This window comes from Pelophylax lessonae, assembly GCF_965119305.1.
Source record: "Pelophylax lessonae genome assembly, chromosome: 9".
In the NCBI taxonomy this organism is placed as follows: Eukaryota; Metazoa; Chordata; class Amphibia; order Anura; family Ranidae; genus Pelophylax; species Pelophylax lessonae.
The window spans coordinates 78,909,567-78,932,122 of record NC_138776.1 but is presented as its reverse complement, the minus strand read 5'-3'; the positions used below and the strand labels follow the sequence as shown (position 1 = coordinate 78,932,122).

The window sequence follows — 22,556 nt, the reverse complement described above, 5'->3', positions numbered from 1 at the left end:
AGTCACACACTGACCTACCTGACACACACACTGACCTACCTGAGTCACACACTGACCTACCTGATTCCTACTTCCTTCCCTACTCACACTCCCTTCCTCCCCTCCCATCCCCCACACAGACAGCTTGATGTAAATTGGATGCATCCTCATCCTTACCTCTTCTTGGCTTCATCGTTCATCTCATCTGGGATCTCCTCTCTTCAGCAGTGGGCAGGCTGTGGGCAGTATTGTTTAGAACATGGAGTCCTCACCAGCTCCATGCAGCTGTTCTTTGGTGTCCTTTGCTGGCCAGGAGGTCAGGTAACAGTCACTCTCCCAATGCTCCTGTGATCTCCAGCCACCCCTGGTGTCATGGTTCCCGGCTCAGACCCTGCACACATGGTTTGCCTTCTTCTTCTGGGCTGCAGCACCAGACGGGACATTCTGCCTGTTCTACAGACTCCACTACAGGTGCAGGCGGCCTCATGGGGAGGGGAGCCGAGGAGAAACAGCAGACAGACATTTCAGATTACCCGGGGAAGGAGAAGGGAGGAGGGGTTTTGTCCCGGCTCTCCTCCCCTCCTCTTCTCACTGCTGCGCTGGGGCTGCACAGTTATCATTCTGAAGACACATGGCTAAAGGGAGGCTGGGGATGCAGTATGTTTACAGCAGAGGAATGTTGACAGTGTGTTGTCCCAGGGGGAGGTCGCTCTGAAGTCTGAACCCGCACAGCCGAGGCTGAAACTAAGCACCGAGCCCTGGACATCACTGCAAAGGCTGAGGGAGGGGAAGGGGATCAATGTACAGTATTTGCTCATAATTAATTGGGGGGGAACATGGTGGGGCACAGACTAATTTTGGTGGGGCCATGGCCCCCTCTGGCCCTACCCTAGTGACGCCACTGCCTGACCAGAGCCAAATGCGGCTTTGATCGGGTCTTCTCTTCAGCGGCCATGCAGTTAGGATGCCCGGGTCTCCCGGAGGAACGGGAGACCTTGGCGAGCCGCAGAAGGTGGTATGTGGGGGGGGCGTCCCCTCCTGCTCCTTGTAATGACAGCTGAGCGGCTTCTCAGTCGCATTGGTTGTCATTACAAGACAGCCGACTGTCGGCTATGGACGCCGGTACAGAGGTGATGCATCTAGCTGCAGGCATCACTCAAGTACAGCACTTTCCCAAAATATCGTCAATATCGGTAACCTCAGGGGCCGATTCCGATATATCGGGGAAAGTGCAGATCGACCCTCGATGTATCGGCTTTGTGGATAATCGGTCGATCCCTAAAATAAACATTAAAATGTTCAGTAACAGATTTGTGTCAAAATTTGGGTTTATTTTGCAAAACTTTAAATGTACAAAATATCGGCCCATATCGGCCGATACTGATATGTGATGGCCAAAATATCGGTATCGGCAACAAAAAAATGATATCTGTCGATCCCTACTATATACAAGATTTAGTAATGAAAACAGTATTATTAGTAGTAATCAGCATGGATTCTTGAAAAATCGTTCTTGCCAGACCAATCAATCAACCTTCTACGATGAAGTGAGTTGCCATCTAGATAAAGGAAGGCCTGTGGATGTGGTGTATCTGGACTTTGCAAAGGCATTTGACACAGTTCCCCACAAACGTTTACTGTACAAACTAAGTGTAGCACTACTCCCATGGGAGCCGCTGAAAGCGGGTTCCCCTGGGTTACCCATAGCAACGATTTGTGAATTCTTAGTACTTTAGATTCTCGGCTCAGTCAGTAAACAGTCCAGGGGATTTGGTTTTTGTTGTTTTTATTTTATGATGGGATGGGAGAAGGGATGAGTGGGATACTCCAACTTAGTAAACTATGTACAATCTTGAGGACTTCTAGCTATGTTGAATGCGGCAAGGCCGCTGCTTCACCTTGCCACTGAAGTAAAGTCAGAGTTGTATAAAGTACTCAAAACCCATACTTGAGTAAAAGTACAAGTGCTCGATCAAAAAGTGACTTGAGTAGAAGTGGAAGTGCTCGATCAAAAAGTGACTTGAGTAGAAGTACTAAAGTATTCAACGTTTTTTGTACTTAAGTATTGCAAGTAGTTTTTTTTTTAATTTTGCTACTCAAGTACTGAAAGTAAAAGTACCAGTAGTTTTGAAAAAAACATTGCTACTCAAGTACTGAAAGTAAAAGTGCAAGTACTGTGTTATGTAGTTATTAAAGAAAGAAGTCAAAAGTTTGAACATCATATTGTTTTTTATTATTTCAAATGCAGCTTTTATTTATACATACAGTAGCTTTTATTTTCGTATGCGCTGATAATACACATGTTTTGAGCTTCATGAAATCTGCCATCTACTGTTCTGGCAGTGGTAATTTTTTATAATTGTAACGAGTAACTTTGCAGCACAAAAAAAAAATATCGGAGTAGAAGTATTGAAATCATTGAAAAAATGTAGTGAAGTAAAAGTGGAAGTAGGAGAAAAAAATTCTACTGTAGGAAAGTACAGATACCGCCTTTTGGTACTTAAGTATAGTAGTGAAGTAGTTCTACTTAGTTACTATACATCTCTGAGTAAAGTATTTGAAAGGTAAACTACTTGGTAAATTACTCTTCAGGGTTCTACTTGGCACCCCCTTTCTCTCTAACTGTGTGCGCTGACCTTCCGTCCACTGACCTCACTGGAGTGGTCCCCTTCCTAGGCAGACCCCTTGGCAAGCCCCCTGGTACTCACTGACACTGTTTTTTCCCAGGTAGCTCTGCCCTCAGCTCCACTGTCAGTTTCTCCAGGACATTTATGGCTCAGCTCCACCCCTATCTCACCAGGCCGACCGCCTGTGACCCTTTTCCTCAGCATACAGAAGGAGAGACAGCCCTCACCCTCCTCCTGGGACTCTGCTTCCCGCCAAAGACGCCCTGTCACATGTGCCCTCAGTTTTCATGGTCAATGCCAGGATGCACTGCGGTGGTGCCCTCCCACTGGGACTGCCACAAAAGCCTGTGTGTCACTGGCTGGGTTTCCTCCACTGTCCAACAGGCTGCCCTAGTTCATACAGTGGGGACACTCCCTCAGACCAAGTGACTCTCACCTGGACACATGTAACAGGCATAACCAACAGATCAGGCTCCCCTGATAAGCAGATGGAGCAAAACAAATGCTTTACCTAGCACGTATCTAGGAGGGTGCTACATAAGGTACGTAGGAATGGACCATAGCGTGAGTACCTGGATAGAGAACTGGCTCCAGGGGCGAGTCCAGAGGATGGTGATAAATGGGAAGTACTCAGATTGGGCGGGCGTAGAAAGTGGGGTAACCCAAGGATCTGTCCTGGGACCAATCCTGTTTAATTTATTAATAAACAACCTAGAGGATGGGATATCTAGCACAATCTCTGTATTTGCAGATGATACTAAGCTAAGCAGGCCAATAACTTCTATGCAGGACGTGGAAACCTTACAAGCAGACCTGAACAAAATAATGGGGTAGGCAACTACATGGCAGATGAGGTTTATTGTTGAAAAATGTAAGGTAATGCACTTGGGTGTCAGAAACACGAACGCAAGTCACTCGCTTGGGGGAAACCTCTGGGTGAATCTAATATGGAAAAGGACCTGGGGGTTCTAGTCCACAACACGCTTGGCAGTGGCATGCAATGCCAAGCCGCTGCAAGCAAATCCAACAGAATACTGGCATGTATAAAAAAAGGGATTCACTCCAGAAATAAAAAGATTTTTCTCCCACTTTACAAGACTCCCAGTCCAGTCCAGAGAAGTGCAACAAAAATAATTAGGGGAACGGAAGACATCAGCTATGAGGAAAGACTGCAAGCATTGAACTTATTCTCTCTGGAGAAGAGACACTTCAGAAGGAATATGATATCAATGTACAAATACTGTACTGGTGACCATAGCATAAGGAACAAACTTTTCACAGAAAGCGAATACAATAAGACACGTGGCCACTCACTAAAACTAGAAAAAAAGCGGTTTAACCTTAAACTACGTAGGGGGTTCTTTACTGTCAGAGCAGTAAGGATGTGGAATTCTCTTCCACAAGCAGTGGTATCAGCAGGGAGCATCGATAGTTTCAAAAAACTATTAGATGGGCACCTTTAAGACCACAACATGAAGGGGTAAACAATGTATGGTTAACAGCAAACACACACACACATCATAGGTTGAACTGGATGGACTGATGTCTTTTTTCGACCTTGCTAACTATGTACCTATGTAACATAAAAACCTATTACCCAAATTTGAACTAAGTTTCCAACCTAAATTCATTCATATATGTCAAATAATTTTTGAAATATACTTTACAATGTAAAACTTGCCATGACTTATCTACAGTATCTCACAAAAGTGAGTACACACCTCAATTAGCCATGTTTCCTCCCCGGTGTCATGTGACTCATTAGTGTTACAAGGTCTCAGGTGTGAATGGGGAGCAGGTGTGTTAAATTTGTTTTTTTCGCTCTCACTCTCTCATACTGGTCACTGGAAGTTTAACATGGCACCTCATGGCAAAGAACTCTCTGAGGATCTGAAAAAAAGAGTTGTTGCTCTACATAGATAGCCTAAGCTATAAGAAGATTGCCAAGACCCTGAAACTGAGCTGCAGCATGGTGGCCAAGACCATACAGCAGTTTAACAGGTCAGGTTCCACTCAGAACAGGCCACGCCATGGTCGACCAAAGGAGTTGAGTGCACATACTCAGCGTCATATGCAGAGGTTGTCTTTGGGAAATAGACGATGGGGGGGGGGGCGCGCCCTGCATTTTCAGACACATGAGTTTGCAAAGCAAAAATACCTGAAGGACGAGACCTTGATGTCTGAGCATTCTGCAAATCTTTTTTCAAAATGTCAAAGGCATTTTTATGGGTTTGACCCCATTGATCAAAAACATATTTTTTTTTCAAAGATCTCACAATGGTTAGGCTTTCTGAATAAATAACTTTATAAAATCTCCACAATGATTTACTCAACTCAAAATTTTGATGCAATACCTTAACCACTTAAGCCCCGGAGGATTTGGCTGCTCAAAGACCAGGCCCTATTTTGCGATTCGGCACTGCGTGAATTTAACAGGCAATTGCGCAGTGGTGCGACGCTGTACCCAAATGAAATTGACTTCCTTTTTTCCCACAAACAGAGCTTTCTTTTGGTGGTATTTGATCACCTGTGTGATTTTTATTTTTGTGCTGTAAACAAAAAATAGCGACAATTTTGAAAAAATAACAATATTTTTCACATTTTTTTATATGAAATTCTCAAAAAAAAAAAGTAAAAATCAAAATTTTTTAACATTCTAGGCCAATTTGTTTTCTGCTACATATTTTTGGTAAAAAAATCACAATAAGCATATTTTGATTGGTTTGCGCAAAAGTTATTGCGTTTACTAACTACAGAAAAGATTTATGTCATTTTTATTGTTTTTTTTTAACTAGAAATGGCGGCGATCTGCGATTTTGTTTTGCAGGACTGCGACATTGCGGCTGACAGATTGGACCCCTGACTGACATTTTTGACATTTTGGGAGTACCAGTGACATTACTACAGTAATCAGTGCTATAAATATGCACTGTTACTGTAAAAATGACACTGGCAGGGAAGGGGTTAACTTTATTGGCGATCAGTGGGTTAAATGTATCCCTAGGGGCATGATTCTAACTGTGGGGGGGAGTGGCTTGTAATGTAAACACAGAGACATACGATCCTACATAGCAGAATCGCATAGCCTCTGTACCTACATCAGGGAGAATGACAGACGACTGTGTTTACATCAGCCACTCATCCTTCTCCCTCTCCTTTGGGTGATCGCGAGTGGCCAGCGGACATCAGAGCCGCCATTCACATGCGTGGGGATGTCCGTGAATGAGCGGGGGCAGGAGCGCGCCTCCGGCGGCACGCGCTCGCCCCCTACAGGCTCCTGGGCGAGCGACGTAGTACTACTTCGGTTTGCCCAGGAGCGGCTGACTGCCGCAGTAAATAGTCGTGCGGCGGTCGGCAAGTGGTTAAGAGGAGTTGGAATTGGAAAAGCTGAAATGGCTCTGACGTTTATTTTCAGTGTTTTTGGTTTGATTACATTATTGAATTAAATTTATTTACATTATATTATAATTTATGATTTTGTGTTTTCAACTTTATCATACCTGTTGTATCAAATGGTGGGAAACAACAAAATTTATAATTCAGGTATACTGGACAGCCACTGACATATCTTGTGAATATTTAAAATGTATCTTAAAAGTTACCATTACTGGACATAAAGCTTCCCTACACATAAAAGTTACCATGAACAAATACACTTTAAACATACAACCCTTGTCCCAAGAATATTGAATAAATACTTAGCTCTGGTGGTGATTCAGCAGCTTCCAATTGATCTCTGCAGCAACAGGACAAAGGTCTTGGCCACATGTTTCTCCAAACAGCCAACCTTCCAAACGAACAAACAAGCAAAGCTACATCCTGGATGTTTTCCCTGTGACTCTCCAAAGAGCGAGGGTGAGGGAAAAGGGCCAAATGGACTCTTCTCATGCAAATTACTCCTTTTATATAGTCCTGTATGCATAAGACCACCCACAGGATGTGGTCATTCCTCTTGACCACTCCTCACTCATTTTGTGTATCAACACATAGCTGCACATCCCCCACAACCACATGGCTCATTAAATATGCAGCAGCCATTTTATAACCACCTGTGGGTGAGAGAGATTATTACACATGTATGGGAACATATGTAAAAAATCCACAACTGATACAATCCACCTGTTGATCCCATACATTTGCAATAATTACCAACATTAAAAACAATTACATATATTTCTACTTCTTTAAAAAAAATATGCCTACAACATGCACAAGCTAATTATCTTAAGCATGTACAATGTGTATGCAATAAAAAAACTTCTTAAAATGTTATCAAATCTAAAACAGACATGTTGTTCCTTTTACTCCTAAACCAATCAGAGTGGCTTATTTGCATATCAATGGGGAGGGCCATAGCTTGCAAGAATCTATGGCCTGAAAATCTAAACTCCATATTATGGCAATAAAGTCACTACAAATAGACCATGGCAGCACATACCACCTGTTGACTATAGCATGTGAATCTTCAACATCTCCTAAATCCTTTGCCAGGAAAGGGCAAAAATAAACCCCCCGTTCAATGGGAGGAAAAATTCCCTTTCGACCCCCGTATCATCAGAGCGGTCAGACTAAATCCCTGGCAGCTACAACGTTACTTTAAATATGGTTAGCAATGTCCTTGGCAGTCTGTGGAAAGAAAATCCCAAATGATGAAAGTTCCTTGTCCTCCTCCTGGTAAATGCTCAGATGTAAGTCCACTCCAATTAAACCACCATCAGGAAATCATCTGCATCTTCCTCAGGCTCTCATACGATCTTCCGGTCTGTCTCATCCCATCCGGTTTGGTAATCTGCACTGCCTGGTCCATCTCTCGATGCTCAGTACCTTAAGAATTAGAGACAAAGCGGATTATATGTTCCTTCCACCTGTGCCAAAAAACATAGCTCACTGCTCACATTTAACTGCAAAACTGTTATAGGGTTCCCACTGTTGCCTGGTTACATTTTCACTGAAAGGCTTTGACTTCCAATGAAAGGAATAAACTTGCATGTCTCTCTGTGCTGTCCTGCGAATACTGGCCTGCTGTTGTCCAATCGTCACAGCAGAAACACTTAATGTGGCTGAAAATACCATTCCCATCTGCGTTTTCCCACTTCTTAAACAAAGCGGGTGTAGGAAGCCTATCTATTTCCTCTCTAGGAACCCCGCCTTAAGTGAATCAGTCCACATGTTTCTTCTGGATACCATAGGCCTTGTCTTCCTTGCAGGCTTAGGGCCTTTGTCCTTTGTGGCATCATTAGAAATGCTTATGAGGGCTGCACACCGCTCATTCAAACCTTCAGCTCTGCCTAAAGAAGTTTGAATACGCTTCAAAGCCACTGCAGGTTTAACTTTACCTAAATACTTTACCTCGCTTGCAGTGTCTTCGGTCACCACTGCAAGCTGCTCCTTGGGCTCAATTTGAGTAGGCCCCTTTTCCACTTCATTCAGTTCATCAAAAGCACTATTCTGCAAACCATTCTCTCCACCATGCTCACAATTCATTTTCCCTTTTCTCTGATGTGTGATTATCAGACGTGCATGACACTCATCCAGATCACCACTACCATCAGAACAGGACACATCCTCTCTAGCACTTACTCGACATGCATTACTTTGAGCCAACATCTCTTTCACTTTCTGCAACTCTTTCTCAAGCGCTTCATTCTTCTGCACCTCGCTGCAAAAGGCCTGCATGACCAACCACCCCGTAGTGGCAGCGGCTTTCCGCTCCTTTTTAGAATATACGCTCAAATCTAAACGCAAAGTCTGTGTACCAAGTTCAGTACCAAGGTCTGGATAGATTGGAGCAGCATATTTAATCAATTCCTCTGCAATGGGTTTCCAGTACCCAGAACAGACCCATGTAAGAATCGCCCGTACTTAGAAAAGGATTCCTTTCCTCCTGTTTTCTTGCTTTTTTTAAAAAGACTATGCATCTCTACTCTCAGGGGGAACACAAATGCAAAATCAATCACAATCTTAGTGTATTGTCCTGGCTCAAGGTGACTGTGCTTTAGGCTTATTCAAAGGCTTATTCACTAAAGTGCTCACACTAGCAGCAATTCAATGACTACTCACACACCCTCTATAACAATGTCCTTAGGGCTTATCAACTAAATTGCTCACACTAGCAGCAATTCAATGGACACTACTCATACACCCTCTTATAACACTGTTTTTAGGGCTTATTCACTAAACTACTCACTCTAGCAGCAATTCAATGAATAACACTGTGCTTAGGGCTCATCCACTAAACTGCTCACTCTAGCAGCAATTCAATGGATGCTCACACACCCTCGATAACACTGTCCTTAGGGGCTTATCCACTAAACTGCTCACACTAGCAGCAATTCAATGGACACTACTCATACACCCTCTTATAACACTGTTTTTAGGGCTTATTCACTAAACTGCTCACTCTAGCAGCAATTCAATGAATAACACTGTGCTTAGGGTTCATCCACTAAACTGCTCACTGTAGCAGCAATTCAATGGATGCTCACACACCCTCTATAACACTGTCCTTAGGGGCTTATCCACTAAACTGCTCACATTAGCAGCAATTCAATGGACACTACTCATACACCCTCTTATAACACTGTTTTTAGGGCTTATTCACTAAACTGCTCACTCTAGCAGCAATTAAATGAATAACCCTGTGCTTAGGGCTCATCTACTAAACTGCTCACTCTAGCAGCAATTCAATGGATGCTACTTATACACCCTCTATATAACACAATATTTCATCCAAATATTCTATATTTAGTGACCTGCCGACTACGCCAGTTGTATCAAATGGTGGGAAACAACAAAATTTATAATTCAGGTATACTGGACAGCCACTGACATATCTTGTGAATATTTAAAATGAAAGCAGACACCAAGAGCAGTTTTGATAAAAAGCATACAACAAAACTTTACTGGACATCATAAACACATAAAGCTTCCTTACACATCTTAAAAGTTACCATTACTGGACATCATAATACATAAAGCTTCCTTACACATAAAAGTTACCATGAACAAATACACCTTAAACATACAACCCTTGTCCCAAGAATATTGAATAAATACTTAGCTCTGGTGGTGGATTCAGCAGCTTCCGATTGATCTCTGCAGCAACAGGACAAAGGTCTTGGCCGCATGTTTCTCCAAACAGCCAACCTTCCAAACGAACAAACAAGCAAAGCTACATCCTGGATGTTTTCTCTATGACTCTCCAAGGAGCGAGGGTGATGGAAAAGGGCCAAAGGGACTCTTCTCATGCAAATTACTCCTTTTATATAGTCCTGTATGCATAAGACCACCCACAGGATGTGGTCATTCCTCCTGACCACTCCTCACTCATTTTGTGCATCAACACATAGCTGCACATCCCTCACAACCACATGGCTCATTAAATATGCAGCAGCCATTTTATAACCACCTGTGGGTGAGAGAGATTATTACACATGTATGGGAACATATGTAAAAAATCCACAACTGATACACCTGTCATGTCTACTAGACTCTTGTTTGGACAGATTTAAGTTATTCCTAGGAATTACAGGCATACAATATAAAAAACAACAAATTTTCATACAAAACAAAGTACTGCTTTGACATTCAAAAATACTGACATAATCAGACCTTCATTGTCCCTTCATTGCAGTTTTAGCAGAGCAATCTACAGCCTGCACATTTCTCCCATGACAGGAATGTGCATCAAATCCTCCACCTGTTGATAGCAGTCTAAGAAACCAGGGAGTAGACATGAAAATACACAGAATTTGATGTGATTCTATCATGCTAGATAGATCCTTTAACAGTAGGGAAAGACGAAGAGAAAGTTCCATAGTAAAGAGGTAAATACTACACTATGAAGTCCTTTCTTCTATCCATGGTTTGAGCTCAAACTCCACCAGGATCTGCCCCCCTCATAAAGTACCACCATCTACCGGAGGACCGATACCTTCCAAAGAGATAAGGAGAAAACTAATAGTGACCCCTTTATCCAGACCCCTGATGTGAAGGAAGTACCTACAGACGAGCTTACTGTGATATTACAAACGCTCTTTTTGAGTATTTTGGAGGTGAGCGGCCATTACACTTATTTGTGGATAAAAGATCACACCCTTGTGATATACTTCTTCCACTACTGGCAACTTGTGAAGACACCATCACATATCCCTATTTTATTTCACTTTGAGAGCACATGAACTTTTACACATTGATTTATATAAACAAGGACGCTTTGTATTTATTTATTTATTCCTACCCCCATTTTATTTGGATTAAGAAGCACCGTCTACCACATATGTCCTAATAGTATATATATTTTTGGTAAATTTATTCTAATCATAGCACAGTGCACTTTAAGATTCACATTCACCCTTTAGTTGCTACATCCACATCTTAACATTTTGTGTGATGATATTTTTTGTGATGATATTATTTCTTTGTTTGATGAATTTATTTATTTGATCATTTCAGCACTTTAAGATTCAAACTCACCCATTAGCTGCTATCCCCACTTTTTCGTCATTTGTTTATGATGTTACTCTTCATTTGTGGGTGAATCTTTTTGTTCGAGGATTTTATTATCTATTGTGGATCTTATCATTTAATTTATTTATCACCATTATATCCATATATTAGTGCTCTATTTGCACTTTATCCCCTAATATTGGAGATATAATTGTTATCATAGGAGATTCACATTTGTGATAGATTAGCACCGATTTATTTATTCCATTCAGATTTCCCTATGTATGTGGTGACACTGCAGAAAATTGGCTGCTAGTCATATTATATCACACTCTATCTACTCTCCATCTACTACATCCTGTTCTATGGTTAGCGCTTAGGCTTCTTACCTTGCTTATCAATATAAAACAACAAATTTCCATGCAAAACAATGTACTGCTTTGACATTCAAAAATACTGACATAATCAGACCGCCAGGGAGGTTAATGAAAAACATTTTATATCGTTTCTTACTGAACATTTACTTTATAATCATTTCTCTCATAGACTTACATGGTGAAACTGCTGTCAAACTTTCTCTTACACCTGGGACATCATCATCGCTACATGTATTTGTTTACATCTTACTACCAAATGGAGAAGTTGTTGGGGATACAACAGTATTCAAAACACAGAGGTGTTTCAAAAATACAGTGAGTTGACAAAAGTCTTTCGCCTCTTTGAATTAAAGTATAACTAAAGACAAAACTTTTTTTAGTTTTGGATGTAGTGGGGGGAGATTATAACACCTGTCAGATTTTCATTACTGTCTATGCCCCCCATTAGTGAGAGTCACCATCACTATTTGTCCAAATTGGAAATTGTCCAATAGGGACACTAGTTCTGGTGACCCTGGTGACAACCAGGGATTTCTTGACTTTGGAGAGATTTCCTCTTAAGTCCTGTTTTGGCTATTGGACTTGCAATTAAGGGAAATCTCTCAAATGGGACACAGATGGCAGACCATAAAAAGTTTTGCCTTTTGTTCTACTTTAGATGTATATAGTGGAATATTCAGAGCTGCTCTGCTGGGAGAAAGCACTATGCTGTAACTAGAGATGAGCTCAGTGTGTAGACCTTCATCTGAATGCCACACATTTAGGGCATCCAGCATGGGTGAACGTTACAGTTTTCAGCTGTCTGGGCAGAACTTAATTTTCTTTATTCTTTGCTGTTCTTAGCTACGTATTTTACCCCACACTCATACTCTAGTAAATGTGGGTGAGCCTATAGTTGGCTCAGAAAAAGGGCCATGCTCCAAGCAGACATAACTTGACCTGCATATTTTCTGACTCAGAAGATGAGAATACCATCAGCTATGAGAAATTAGGCATCAGAAGTCTATATATGTGGTGTCAATTTCATTAGCTTTGACACTTACATTGTTTTCTTTATTCTACCTTTTAATCTTCAGGTATCAGTTGGTTTCTCCCCAGTTGAGGTCCTCCCAGGATCAGATGTAATGTTCCAGGTTCAGGCTGCTCCTGGATCTCTATGTGGTCTTAGGGTGGTCGACAAGAGCGTGGTGCTAATGAAACCAGAGGCTGAGTTGACCAATGAAAAAGTAAGCCAATTGGTAGCCAGTGTGTTCTGTGTGTATTATTATGTCAGAATGTTTATACTGCTCTGATAAACAGTGTCTATTTATGCAAATAAGCAAGGATCTATAACTAAGGAGATTCTCAACTTATTTCCATAAATCAACAAAAACTCGAGATCGTTTATTGGCGCTAACCTGAAGATAAGAGGAATTCAATTTTGTGCAAAAATATATATATTTATTAAATAAGATAAGTGCAGAATAATATCAAAAATATAACTGGTAATAAACACAAAATGCGGAACAAAATTCAATAATATGTATCACACAAGTAATGTGAGAAATGCAGTCAAAGGATATTATTACAGAATATCAAAGTAACCAAAACCCATAACTTCTGGAATGTGATTAATAGCTTCTCATGAGCTCACAAAATATGGAAACAAAATTTGACAGATTTGGCACGTGACCTCTCTCAGCCAACAGATGTTCACAACTCAATGTTTAAAAAAATGCATGGGCAAAAATTGTTACACCATGCACCAATACTTGCTAGAAGTCAAGATAGTTTTTGGTAAAATAAACTTCTATTAAGTTAATTTATTTTAAGAATACATTACAACTGCAACATTTACTATGGACTGAAATCAGCCTCAATGGGATATAATACATATGTGTATACATTTCCAAGATAACAAAAATAGACCAGTCATACTGCAGTTAGAATAATCTAAATTCAAATCTTGATGCCATAGGATAATAATGGTTCAGTCAGATGTATATGGAAAGCAAATTGCCTATAGAAAATATAGAAATGAATACTTTACCAAAGACTTCAATGTCTGTTGTCTAGGATGTCACTATTAAATAGCCTGCCTCAGCTTCAAATGTCTCCCATAAGTGTGTCAGAACCTTATCTGAGCATCCTACTTCCTCCCTGATCTTTTCAAGTCTCCCCTCTCTCTGACTTCATTAAACTTTTATCCTATGGGAATGTGGGCGTGGATTTTGTTTTCCACATGACAATACATCAGATAGGGCATTATCCACTATGTGGCTCTACCTCGCCATTATCAATAGGGGGCACTGTTTGTCTGTATAACAATTTGGGGGAAATAGTTTAATTCAACTATTTTCTCAAAGATAACCTTCTGACCCAAGCCTTGGAGAAAAACTTAAATCTTATGGATGTTAACCCCCATGTCACTTTACTGTCAAAAATACAGACTCTCCCAAGATATATATTACCTGGATAGGGTTTGAAACCACTGCAATTAACATTCCTTGTAAGTGAAGCAACTTAAAAATGGAATCCATATACCATTTAGCTTCTATATATTTAAAGCTTATTCCTACTATATCAAAAATAATACACATATAATTCAAGGAGTACCTCCCCCCCAATATATAATGAATATCGGTTGAATAGTATAAAAGTGAATATACATAAAACATTCCTAGAACTTATTGAATTAAATAGGCCTATGGATATGCTTCATATAATACGACGACATAATATTGTTGCTAATACAATTACTACAAATAATAATAACGTTTCCTCAAGCAGATTTTTAAATGAGCCCTTAAAAAAAATTAAACATTCTGATCTCTTGTTCATTGTTGAAATCGAAACAAGAATGACATCAGTCTCCCAGCCTGGCAACATGGCTAGTCCTTATTGTTCTGTTCTCACTACACGTATGCCCCGGGCGTATGCAGCTAAACATACAGCTAAACCTTTAATCCTGCAATAACCAGTCCTTTTGTAACTTAACCACTTTACCTCCGCCCACAGTAATATTACTGCGGCAGAGTGGCTCGTTATCGTCTGACGACGTAGTACTACGTCGGCAGACACTCCCCCTTCTGGGCGGCGCTTGCGCGCCGCTGGAGGCTCGCTCCCGCTGTTTTCGGTCACAGCGGGAGTCGGGCCAGGGGAAGAGCAGCGGCGATCGCCGCCGCTCATCCCCGATCGTCGAGGGATCTAGTGTGGAGATCCGCCCGCCTGTGTAAACACAAGCGGGCGGATCTCCCAAGTGACAGGGAGTGACAGATCGGAGTGTTCAGCATAGCTGGACATCCGATCTGTCCCTGGCTCACTCAGTCACCTCCCCCTCCTCACGTCAGTAAGCACCAGGCATACATTAACCCCTCCCTCTCCAATAAAATTAACCCCTTCCCTGCCAGTGTCATTTTTACAGTAACAGTGCATATTTATAGCACTGATTACTGCAGTAATGTCACTGGTACCCCCAAAAGTATCAAAAATGGCAGTCAAGGGTCTGATCTGTCCACCGCAATGTTGCAGTACCGCAAAAAAAATCGCAGATCGACGCCATTATGCGTTAAAAAAAAAAAACACCAAAAATGACAGAAATCTTTCCCTTTGTTAGTAAACGCAATAACTTTTGCGAAACCAATCAAAATACGCTTATTGTGATTTTTTTACCAAACATGGGTAGCAGAAAACAAATTGGCCAAAAATGTAAAAAAAAATTGGTTTTTACATCTTTTTTGGGGGGAATTTCATATAAAAAAATGTTAAAAATATTGTTATTTTTTCAAAATAAACGCTCTTTTTTGGTTTATAGCGCAAAAACTAAAAATCGCACAGGTGATCAAACACCACCAAAAGAAAGCTCTGTTTGTGGGAAAAAAAGGACGTAAATTTCGCTTGGGTACGGCGTCGCACGACCGCGCAATTGTCAGTTAAAGTCGCACAGTGCCGAATCGCAAAAAGTGGCCTGGACGTAAGACAGCAAAATCCTCCGGTGGTAAAGTGGTTAAGGCTTTATTCCAGAGATAGAATAGTGGTCACAGGTTACAAGTTAGAATGGAAATGCGAATAGGATTGTGAATAGAGGTGAAACTGTAAATAAACATATAAAGGCATATAATCAGTATACAAACATTAACACTGTATGCATTGAGTAGATAACTGACAGTTCATAGGCATACCAGCGATGCTTCAAAAGGGGTTCAGGAATCTTCCCACAGGAACCTCAGGTACTGTCTGCTCTTTCCTTCTGAGGTAAATCTAAACTGGAAATTCTCCTCAGAGAGGGGTGGAACTAATCCAGCAATAGAGTACAGGAAGTACCATAAAGTACTGTACAACAGTCTATGTCACAGTGGCATCTTGTGGACAAGATTGGTATTACAAGTTCCAATGGAATTAATTACTTCCAAGCTGAAGGCATGATACTCCCCGTCTGGTATCATCAGATACCACTATTTATTCTTCAGATGACAACAGCAAGATCGGTTCAGAAACTGGTCTGAGGAACAACTTGGTCTCCTTGTTTCTCTGGATCTTGATTTCCACTTTACATGGGAGTGATGACGTGACACAATCAACTGAGCGAGGTGGTGGTGACCAGGAACTGTTAGAGGGTTTCTCTCTTCTGACTCTAGGTTGGCTTGCTTTAGACGACCACCTACCCTAAGTAGTCCATTTGGATCAAGGAATGGGTCGAGTTTCCTCAGGGCACTGTCTCTAGGGATAGGTTTTCCGTTCAAGATACAGTCAATCTCCTTAGCATAGGCTTCATGCTGTACAGTGCGGATGATAAGATCCTGAGACTGCTGTAGTTCTAATGCTGAACTGATCCTTTGGCAATGGTGCCATCCCTTGCGGTCACAGCTGTTTGAGTCACCTTTGAAGGAGCGAGCTATATGAATAAGACAAGAAATAGCTCGTACAAGTGTCTTCCATTTTGAGAATCTGTAAATCTATCAGATTTAAGCTGGCAACCTGAAGTTGCAGTAAGAAATGTTGAGATCTCAGGACAGATGTCAGTATCTGAGTCTGGATCTATTAGTTCAATAGTGTCACTTTTAGGAAAGGTTTGTTCTGCATCGTACAAGAATGCAGGTCCAGTAAACCATGTTGTGTCTTTAAGGTTACATGCAGCAACAGCTCTTGTAGCATGGTCTGCAGGATTATAGTCAGTAGGTACATAGTGCCATTGTGTTGGAATGGTAGATCTCCTAATCCTCAACACTCTGTTGTTGAAATAGACGTAGAAACATCTGGTCTCATTGTAGATGTAGCCTAGAACTACCTTGCTGTCTGTGTAGAGTTGAACATCCTTGAGGTCAATGTCCATCTCTGAGGCTATTAGCTCTGCTAGTTCAACAGCTAGTACTGCAGCACAAAGTTCTAGCCTAGGTATAGTATGCTCGGGGTGTGGAGCAAGCTTTGCTTTGCCCATGATGAATCCTACGTGGCATTGTGCTGTAGTGTCAACAGTCCTTAGGTAGGCCACAACAGCTATTGCCTTGACAGAAGCATCACAGAATATGCAAAGGTTTTGACTCTGTATCTCTGTAGAAGGTACAGGAGCATATGGGCGTGAAACATGGAGATCAGATAAGACTGATAGAGAGTCCCTCCACTCTACCCAAGAGTTCCTCTTATCAAGGGGTGGGTCTTATCATCCCAGTCGGATGTTTCACGAATCAAGTCTCTAAGTAAGGCTTTGCCTTGAATTGTAACAGGTGCCGCAAATCCTAATGGATCGTACAGGCTATTGATTGTAGACATGACACCTCTGCGAGTGAAGGGTCTTTCTTCTCCATTTACTTGGAAGGTAAAGGAATCGGATTTCAAGTCCCAAAGTAGACCTAGACTGCGCAGTACAGGTAAAGAGTCTGTACCCAGATCTAAGTCCTTTAGATCGCTGGAATGGTCTTGAGCGGGGAAAGCTTCCATTACCTCTTTACTGTTAGAAGCAATCTTGTGGAGCCTGAGATTGGAACAAGCGAGCATTTCCTGTGCTCTTTTAAGAAGACAGATTGCAGACTCACTGGAAGGTAAGGATTTTAAACAGTCATCCACATAAAAGTCTTTCTCCACGAATTGTCTTGCATCTGAGCCAAACTCAAGTTCACCTTCTTGGGCGGAATATCTGAGTCCGTAGATAGCAACTGCGGGTAAAGGACTATTGCCAAAGATGTGTACCCTCATGCGATACTCTGAGATATCTTTTGAAGGATCATTGTCTTGGAACCAAAGGAACCTTAAGAAGTTCCTGTCTTCCTCTCTGACCAAGAAACAATGGAACATCTGCTGGATGTCGGCTATGAAGGCAATAGAATCTTTGCGGAAGCGTAAGAGCACTCCCAGGAGTTTGTTGTTAAGGTCTAGGCCTGTCAAGAGGACATCGTTTAAGGAGATACCCTTGTATTTGGCACTAGAGTCAAACACTACTCTGATTTGACCTGGCTTTTTGGGATGGTACACTCTGAATATAGGGAGATACCAACACTCTTCAGAGTCTTTAGGGGTGGGAGCCACCTCGGCATGACCGTTCTCAAAGATCTTCCCCATGAAAGAAAATAAATGTTCCCTCATCTCTGGCTTTCTTTGTAAATTACGTTTAAGGGAAGCAAAACGTTGTAACGCTTGTTCTTTGTTATTGGGTAAGCGTTGTCTCTGTGGTCTGAAGGGAAGAGGTGCGACCCAGCTGTTTGTGCTGTCTTTGACTAGACCTTGCTCCATTATTTTTAAGAAGAGTTTGTCTTCGATAGACATTGCCACACGATTGTCATCTTTAGTTCTCTGAAAGACTGTGCACCCTAAATGGTCTTGGTCACTGTCACAGGCAAAGTTGTCACTAGTGGGGCTTGTGAAGGGACAAGATGAGTGGGTGGCGTAGACTGATTCCTTAACAAGGAAATGGTTGTGGCATGGCTAGAAAAGAGAGGGACGTCCATTCTCTAGGGTATTTGTGAGCATGCTGCTAACGGAGTTAGGTTTGTGCACGCTTCCTAGACAGACATCTCCTATGATGATCCATCCAAGGTCTAACTTCTGAGCATAAGGAGCATTATTGGGACCATTAATCTGAGCTCTTGATTTGTGGGCTTGTAAGATATCTCTCCCAAGGAGTAGGATGATCTGAGCCTGAGGATCAAGTTCTGGTATCAGATGTGCTATGCGTTTCAAGTGTGGGTGATGAGCAGCTACATCTGGTGTAGGAATTTCAGATCTACGATCAGGGATCTGATTGCATTCAATAAGAGTTGGCAAAGACAAGCGAGATCGCCCATCGATGGACTCGATTTGGTAGCCGGATGCTCTCCTACCAGCCGTCTCCACTATTCTTGCACAAGTTTTCAAGGAGTAGGGAATGCTGGGGCCTTTAATGCTGAACATGTCAAACAAAGTTGAGCTGGCTAATGACTTGTTACTTTGGTCATCCAGGATTACATAAAGCTTAATAGCTTTGTCTTTTTGGCCTGCTGGGTAGACTCTGACTAGGCAGATTTTGGAGCAGGACCTACCACCTATGGCTCCTTTGCAGATCTCTGTACATTGTGAAGTGACCTCTGGTGTAGTTGTGGTGGTGTGCTCCTCCTCCCAGCCGTGCTCACTAGTGCTGAGGGTGTGTTGTAAAGTCCATGGAGCTGACCCAGGATGTAACCCTGTGTTGTGATCTGAGCTGTCACATTCTGTGCATTTCAAACTGACCTTACAGTCCTTGGCGAGATGAGATGTTGAAGAGCAGCACCTGTAGCAGATGTGGTTCTCCTTGAGGAAGGCTTTGCGGTCCTGCAGGGTTTTCTCTCTGAAGGCTCTGCATTTTAGGAGAGGATGTGGCTTCCGATGCAAGGGACACTGCTTACCAGGATCATTGACCTTTGTCTCTGAGTTAGAGAAGTTGGCAGACCTGTGAAAGGAACCTGGAGGAGACACGTTAGTTTTGTGTACTGCTACTGGAGATTTGCGAGGGTTAAGTCCCACAGGAGCGGCACACAACAGCGTAAAATCAAAACTTGGATCATTTCTGGTTTTAGCTTGCTGGCACACAAAGTCCACAAAAACAGAAAAAGGAGGGAATGAAACATCATGCTGTCTTTTATATTGGGATCCGTGTGTAATCCACTGCTCTTGCAAGTTATAGGGTAACTTTTGCACAATGGGATTGACACCTCTGGCTGTGTCAAGGAATGCAAGTCCTTGTAAGTCTCCCTCGGATTTAGCTACTTGGAGTTCCATTAGCAAGTCACTTAACTCTCTATGTTTATGGTAGACTTTGCTAGGTATTCTGGGAAAGTTATCAAGTCTTTTGAATAATGCATTTTCTACTGCTTCTGCTGAACCATAACACTCATCAAGTCTGTCCCAGATTGTTCTAAGACCAGTGTCTGGGTAGTTTATATTTATTGTCCTGATTCGCCTGGCGTGCTCGGCAGACTCATTTCCAAGCCATTTGATCAGGAGGTCTATCTCTTCGCTGCAAGATAGCCCTAAGTCTCTGATAGTGTTTTGAAAGGATGACCGCCGGTCATCAGGGCGGTCATTAAACTTTTCAAGTCCTTTGGTGACTAACTCGCGTCGTGCAAAGAACCTTGCAAAGTCTATGGTGGCTTGGTTAGCCTGCTGTGAGTTGTCATGGTAAGATGGCTGTGTGTAGTCATACCTTTTGCTGGCACCAAGCTGTCCTCTGATGTACCGTTCTGGCTTGGGCATTGGTTCTGGAGGGCGATTAGAAGGTGATTCTATTATCTCACTTATGGGGAGTCTGTCGTAGGAGACGTCAGTTTGCACGGATTTCTCCCGTTTGCAGGCTTGAGGCTTGTCACTGACTTGTGGCGGTACCGTGTGGTGACTTTGGCTTGTCTCTTTGACGTCATCTTTTACACTGCTTGCTTTAAAATGTTGATTGATGTAATCTGAAGTTTGTTGTAGAGAATTTGGAGTTTCAGCTGCTGGATCGAGAATGTTGCTGCGTCTGCTGCGTTCACTTCTCGGGTATACAGCTAATTCTAAGGCGTCTGCTTCAGCTAAGGCTGCTGCTACTTCCTTCTCTACAGTCAGTTTCTCTAGGGCTACTTCTAGGAGGGCTTCCTTGGCCTCTAACTTCACTTTCTCCTGTTTAATCTGCATTTCTTGCTCAGCAAAGGCTGCTCGGGCCTTGGCGGCTTCAGCTTTTGCACGTGCTATGGCGAGTGCATTGCTTGCGGAGGAAGATCTTGAGGAGCCGGAAACTCTGGACCTTGTCTTGAGTGAGGATGTCTGGCTATGTGACATGTTGCGTGCAGGAATGCTTGACTGTGTAGAGACTGCTGTATTGCATATGCAGATGACTACGCTGGCAGGGTAGCAGGCCTCTGTATAGTCTCTGTCCTAAATCCCACTTGCTGGATAGTCGCTGTTTCACTGTTCTGTTCTCACTACACGTATGCCCCAGGCGTATGCAGCTAAACATACAGCTAAACCTTTAATCCTGCAATAACCAGTCCTTTTGTAACTTAAGGCTTTATTCCAGAGATAGAATAGTGGTCACAGGTTACAAGTTAGAATGGAAATCCGATTAGGATTGTGAATAGAGGTGAAACTGTAAATAAACATATAAAGGCATATAATCAGTATACAAACATTAACAGTATATGCATTGAGTAGATAACTGACAGTTCATAGGCATACCAGCGATGCTTCAAAAGGGGTTCAGGAATCTTCCCACAGGAACCTCAGGTACTGTCTGCTCTTTCCTTCTGAGGTAAATCTAAACTGGAAATTCTCCTCAGAGAGGGGTGGAACTAATCCAGCAATAGAGTACAGGAAGTACCATAAAGTACTGTACAACAGTCTATGTCACAGTGGCATCTTGTGGACAAGATTGGTATTACAAGTTCCAATGGAATTAATTACTTCCAAGCTGAAGGCATGACACTTATCTTGGCGTGTTGTCTGGGCAATGGCCAAGTCAATCACCTGATCTGAATCCGATTGAGCATGCATTTCACTTGCTGAAGACAAAACTGAAGGGAAAATGCCACAAGAACAAGCAGGAACTGAAGACAGTTGCAGTAGAGGCCTGGCAGAACATCACCAGGGATGAAACCCAGCGTCTGGTGATGTCTATGCCTTCTAGACTTCAGGCTGTAATTGGCTGCAAGGATTTGCAACCAAGTATTAAAAAGTGAAAGTTTGATTTATGATTGTTAATCTGTCCCATTACTTTTGGTCCCTTAAAAAGTGGAAGGCACATATACAAACTGTTGTAATTCCTACACCTTTCACCTGTTTTGGATCTAAATACCCTCAAATTAAAGCTGAAAGTCTGCAGTTAAAGCTCATCTTGTTTCATTTCAAATCCATTGTGGTGGTGTATAGAACCAAAAAGATTAGAATTGTGTCAATGTCCCAATATTTATGGCCCTGACTGTACCTTACAATTTTAAACTATGAGAGATTCTAGCAGGACATACACAGGCAGACCTTCAGCAATATCAGCACTGAGGAGAGACATGCTGGCAAAACGTGATTGATCTATATGAAAGTATGGATTGAGTAGGTGGTGGGTATTAGTGCTACACTGCCCTTAAAGTGCTATAGAAATTATGATACCTTAAAAAAATAAAGTGCATAATCGCATAAGATCAAATATAACATTCAATAAGGATGTAGATGTAGCACCCTCCTAGGTAGGTGCTTGGTAAAAGCATTGTTTGCTCCATCTGCTTATCAGGGGAGCCTGATCAGTAGGTTTGCCTGTTACATGTGTCCATGTGTGATTCATTTGGTCTAAGGGAGTGTCCCCACTGTGTCCAATGGTGGAGCCTGTTGGACAGTGGAGGAAACCCAGCCAATGACACACAGGCTTTTGTGTCTGTCCCAGTTGGAGGGCACAACCGCAGTGCATCCTGGGATAGGTCATAAAAGCCAGGGACACATGTGACAGGGCATCTTTAGGCGGAAAGCCAGGTCCCAGGAGGAGGGTCATGGCTGTCTCTCCTCCTGTCAGTGTGGAAGGTGGTCACAGGCAGTCAGCCTAGTGAACTGGAAGTGTGGTGCTGAGCAAGGAGGTCCAGTGGATGCTGACCAGGAAGTTGAAGGCAGAGCAACCTGAGGAAAAACAGTGTCCGTGAGTACCAGGGAGCTTGCCAGGGGTCTTCCCAGGTAGGGGACCACT

The 22,556-nt window shown here is 42.3% G+C and overlaps 1 protein-coding gene across 1 annotated transcript in view; it reads left to right on the top strand.

Annotated features, from left to right (window-relative positions):
* Positions 1-22,556, top strand: part of LOC309564224 (alpha-2-macroglobulin-like protein 1) — a 368,264-nt gene that overhangs the window by 64,621 nt on the left and 281,087 nt on the right. Inside the window, exons 14-15 of the mRNA XM_082268851.1 lie at positions 11,601-11,746; positions 12,508-12,657. Coding sequence (XP_082124977.1) covers positions 11,601-11,746; positions 12,508-12,657 — 296 coding nt within the window. The remainder of the gene's footprint in view (positions 1-11,600; positions 11,747-12,507; positions 12,658-22,556) is intronic.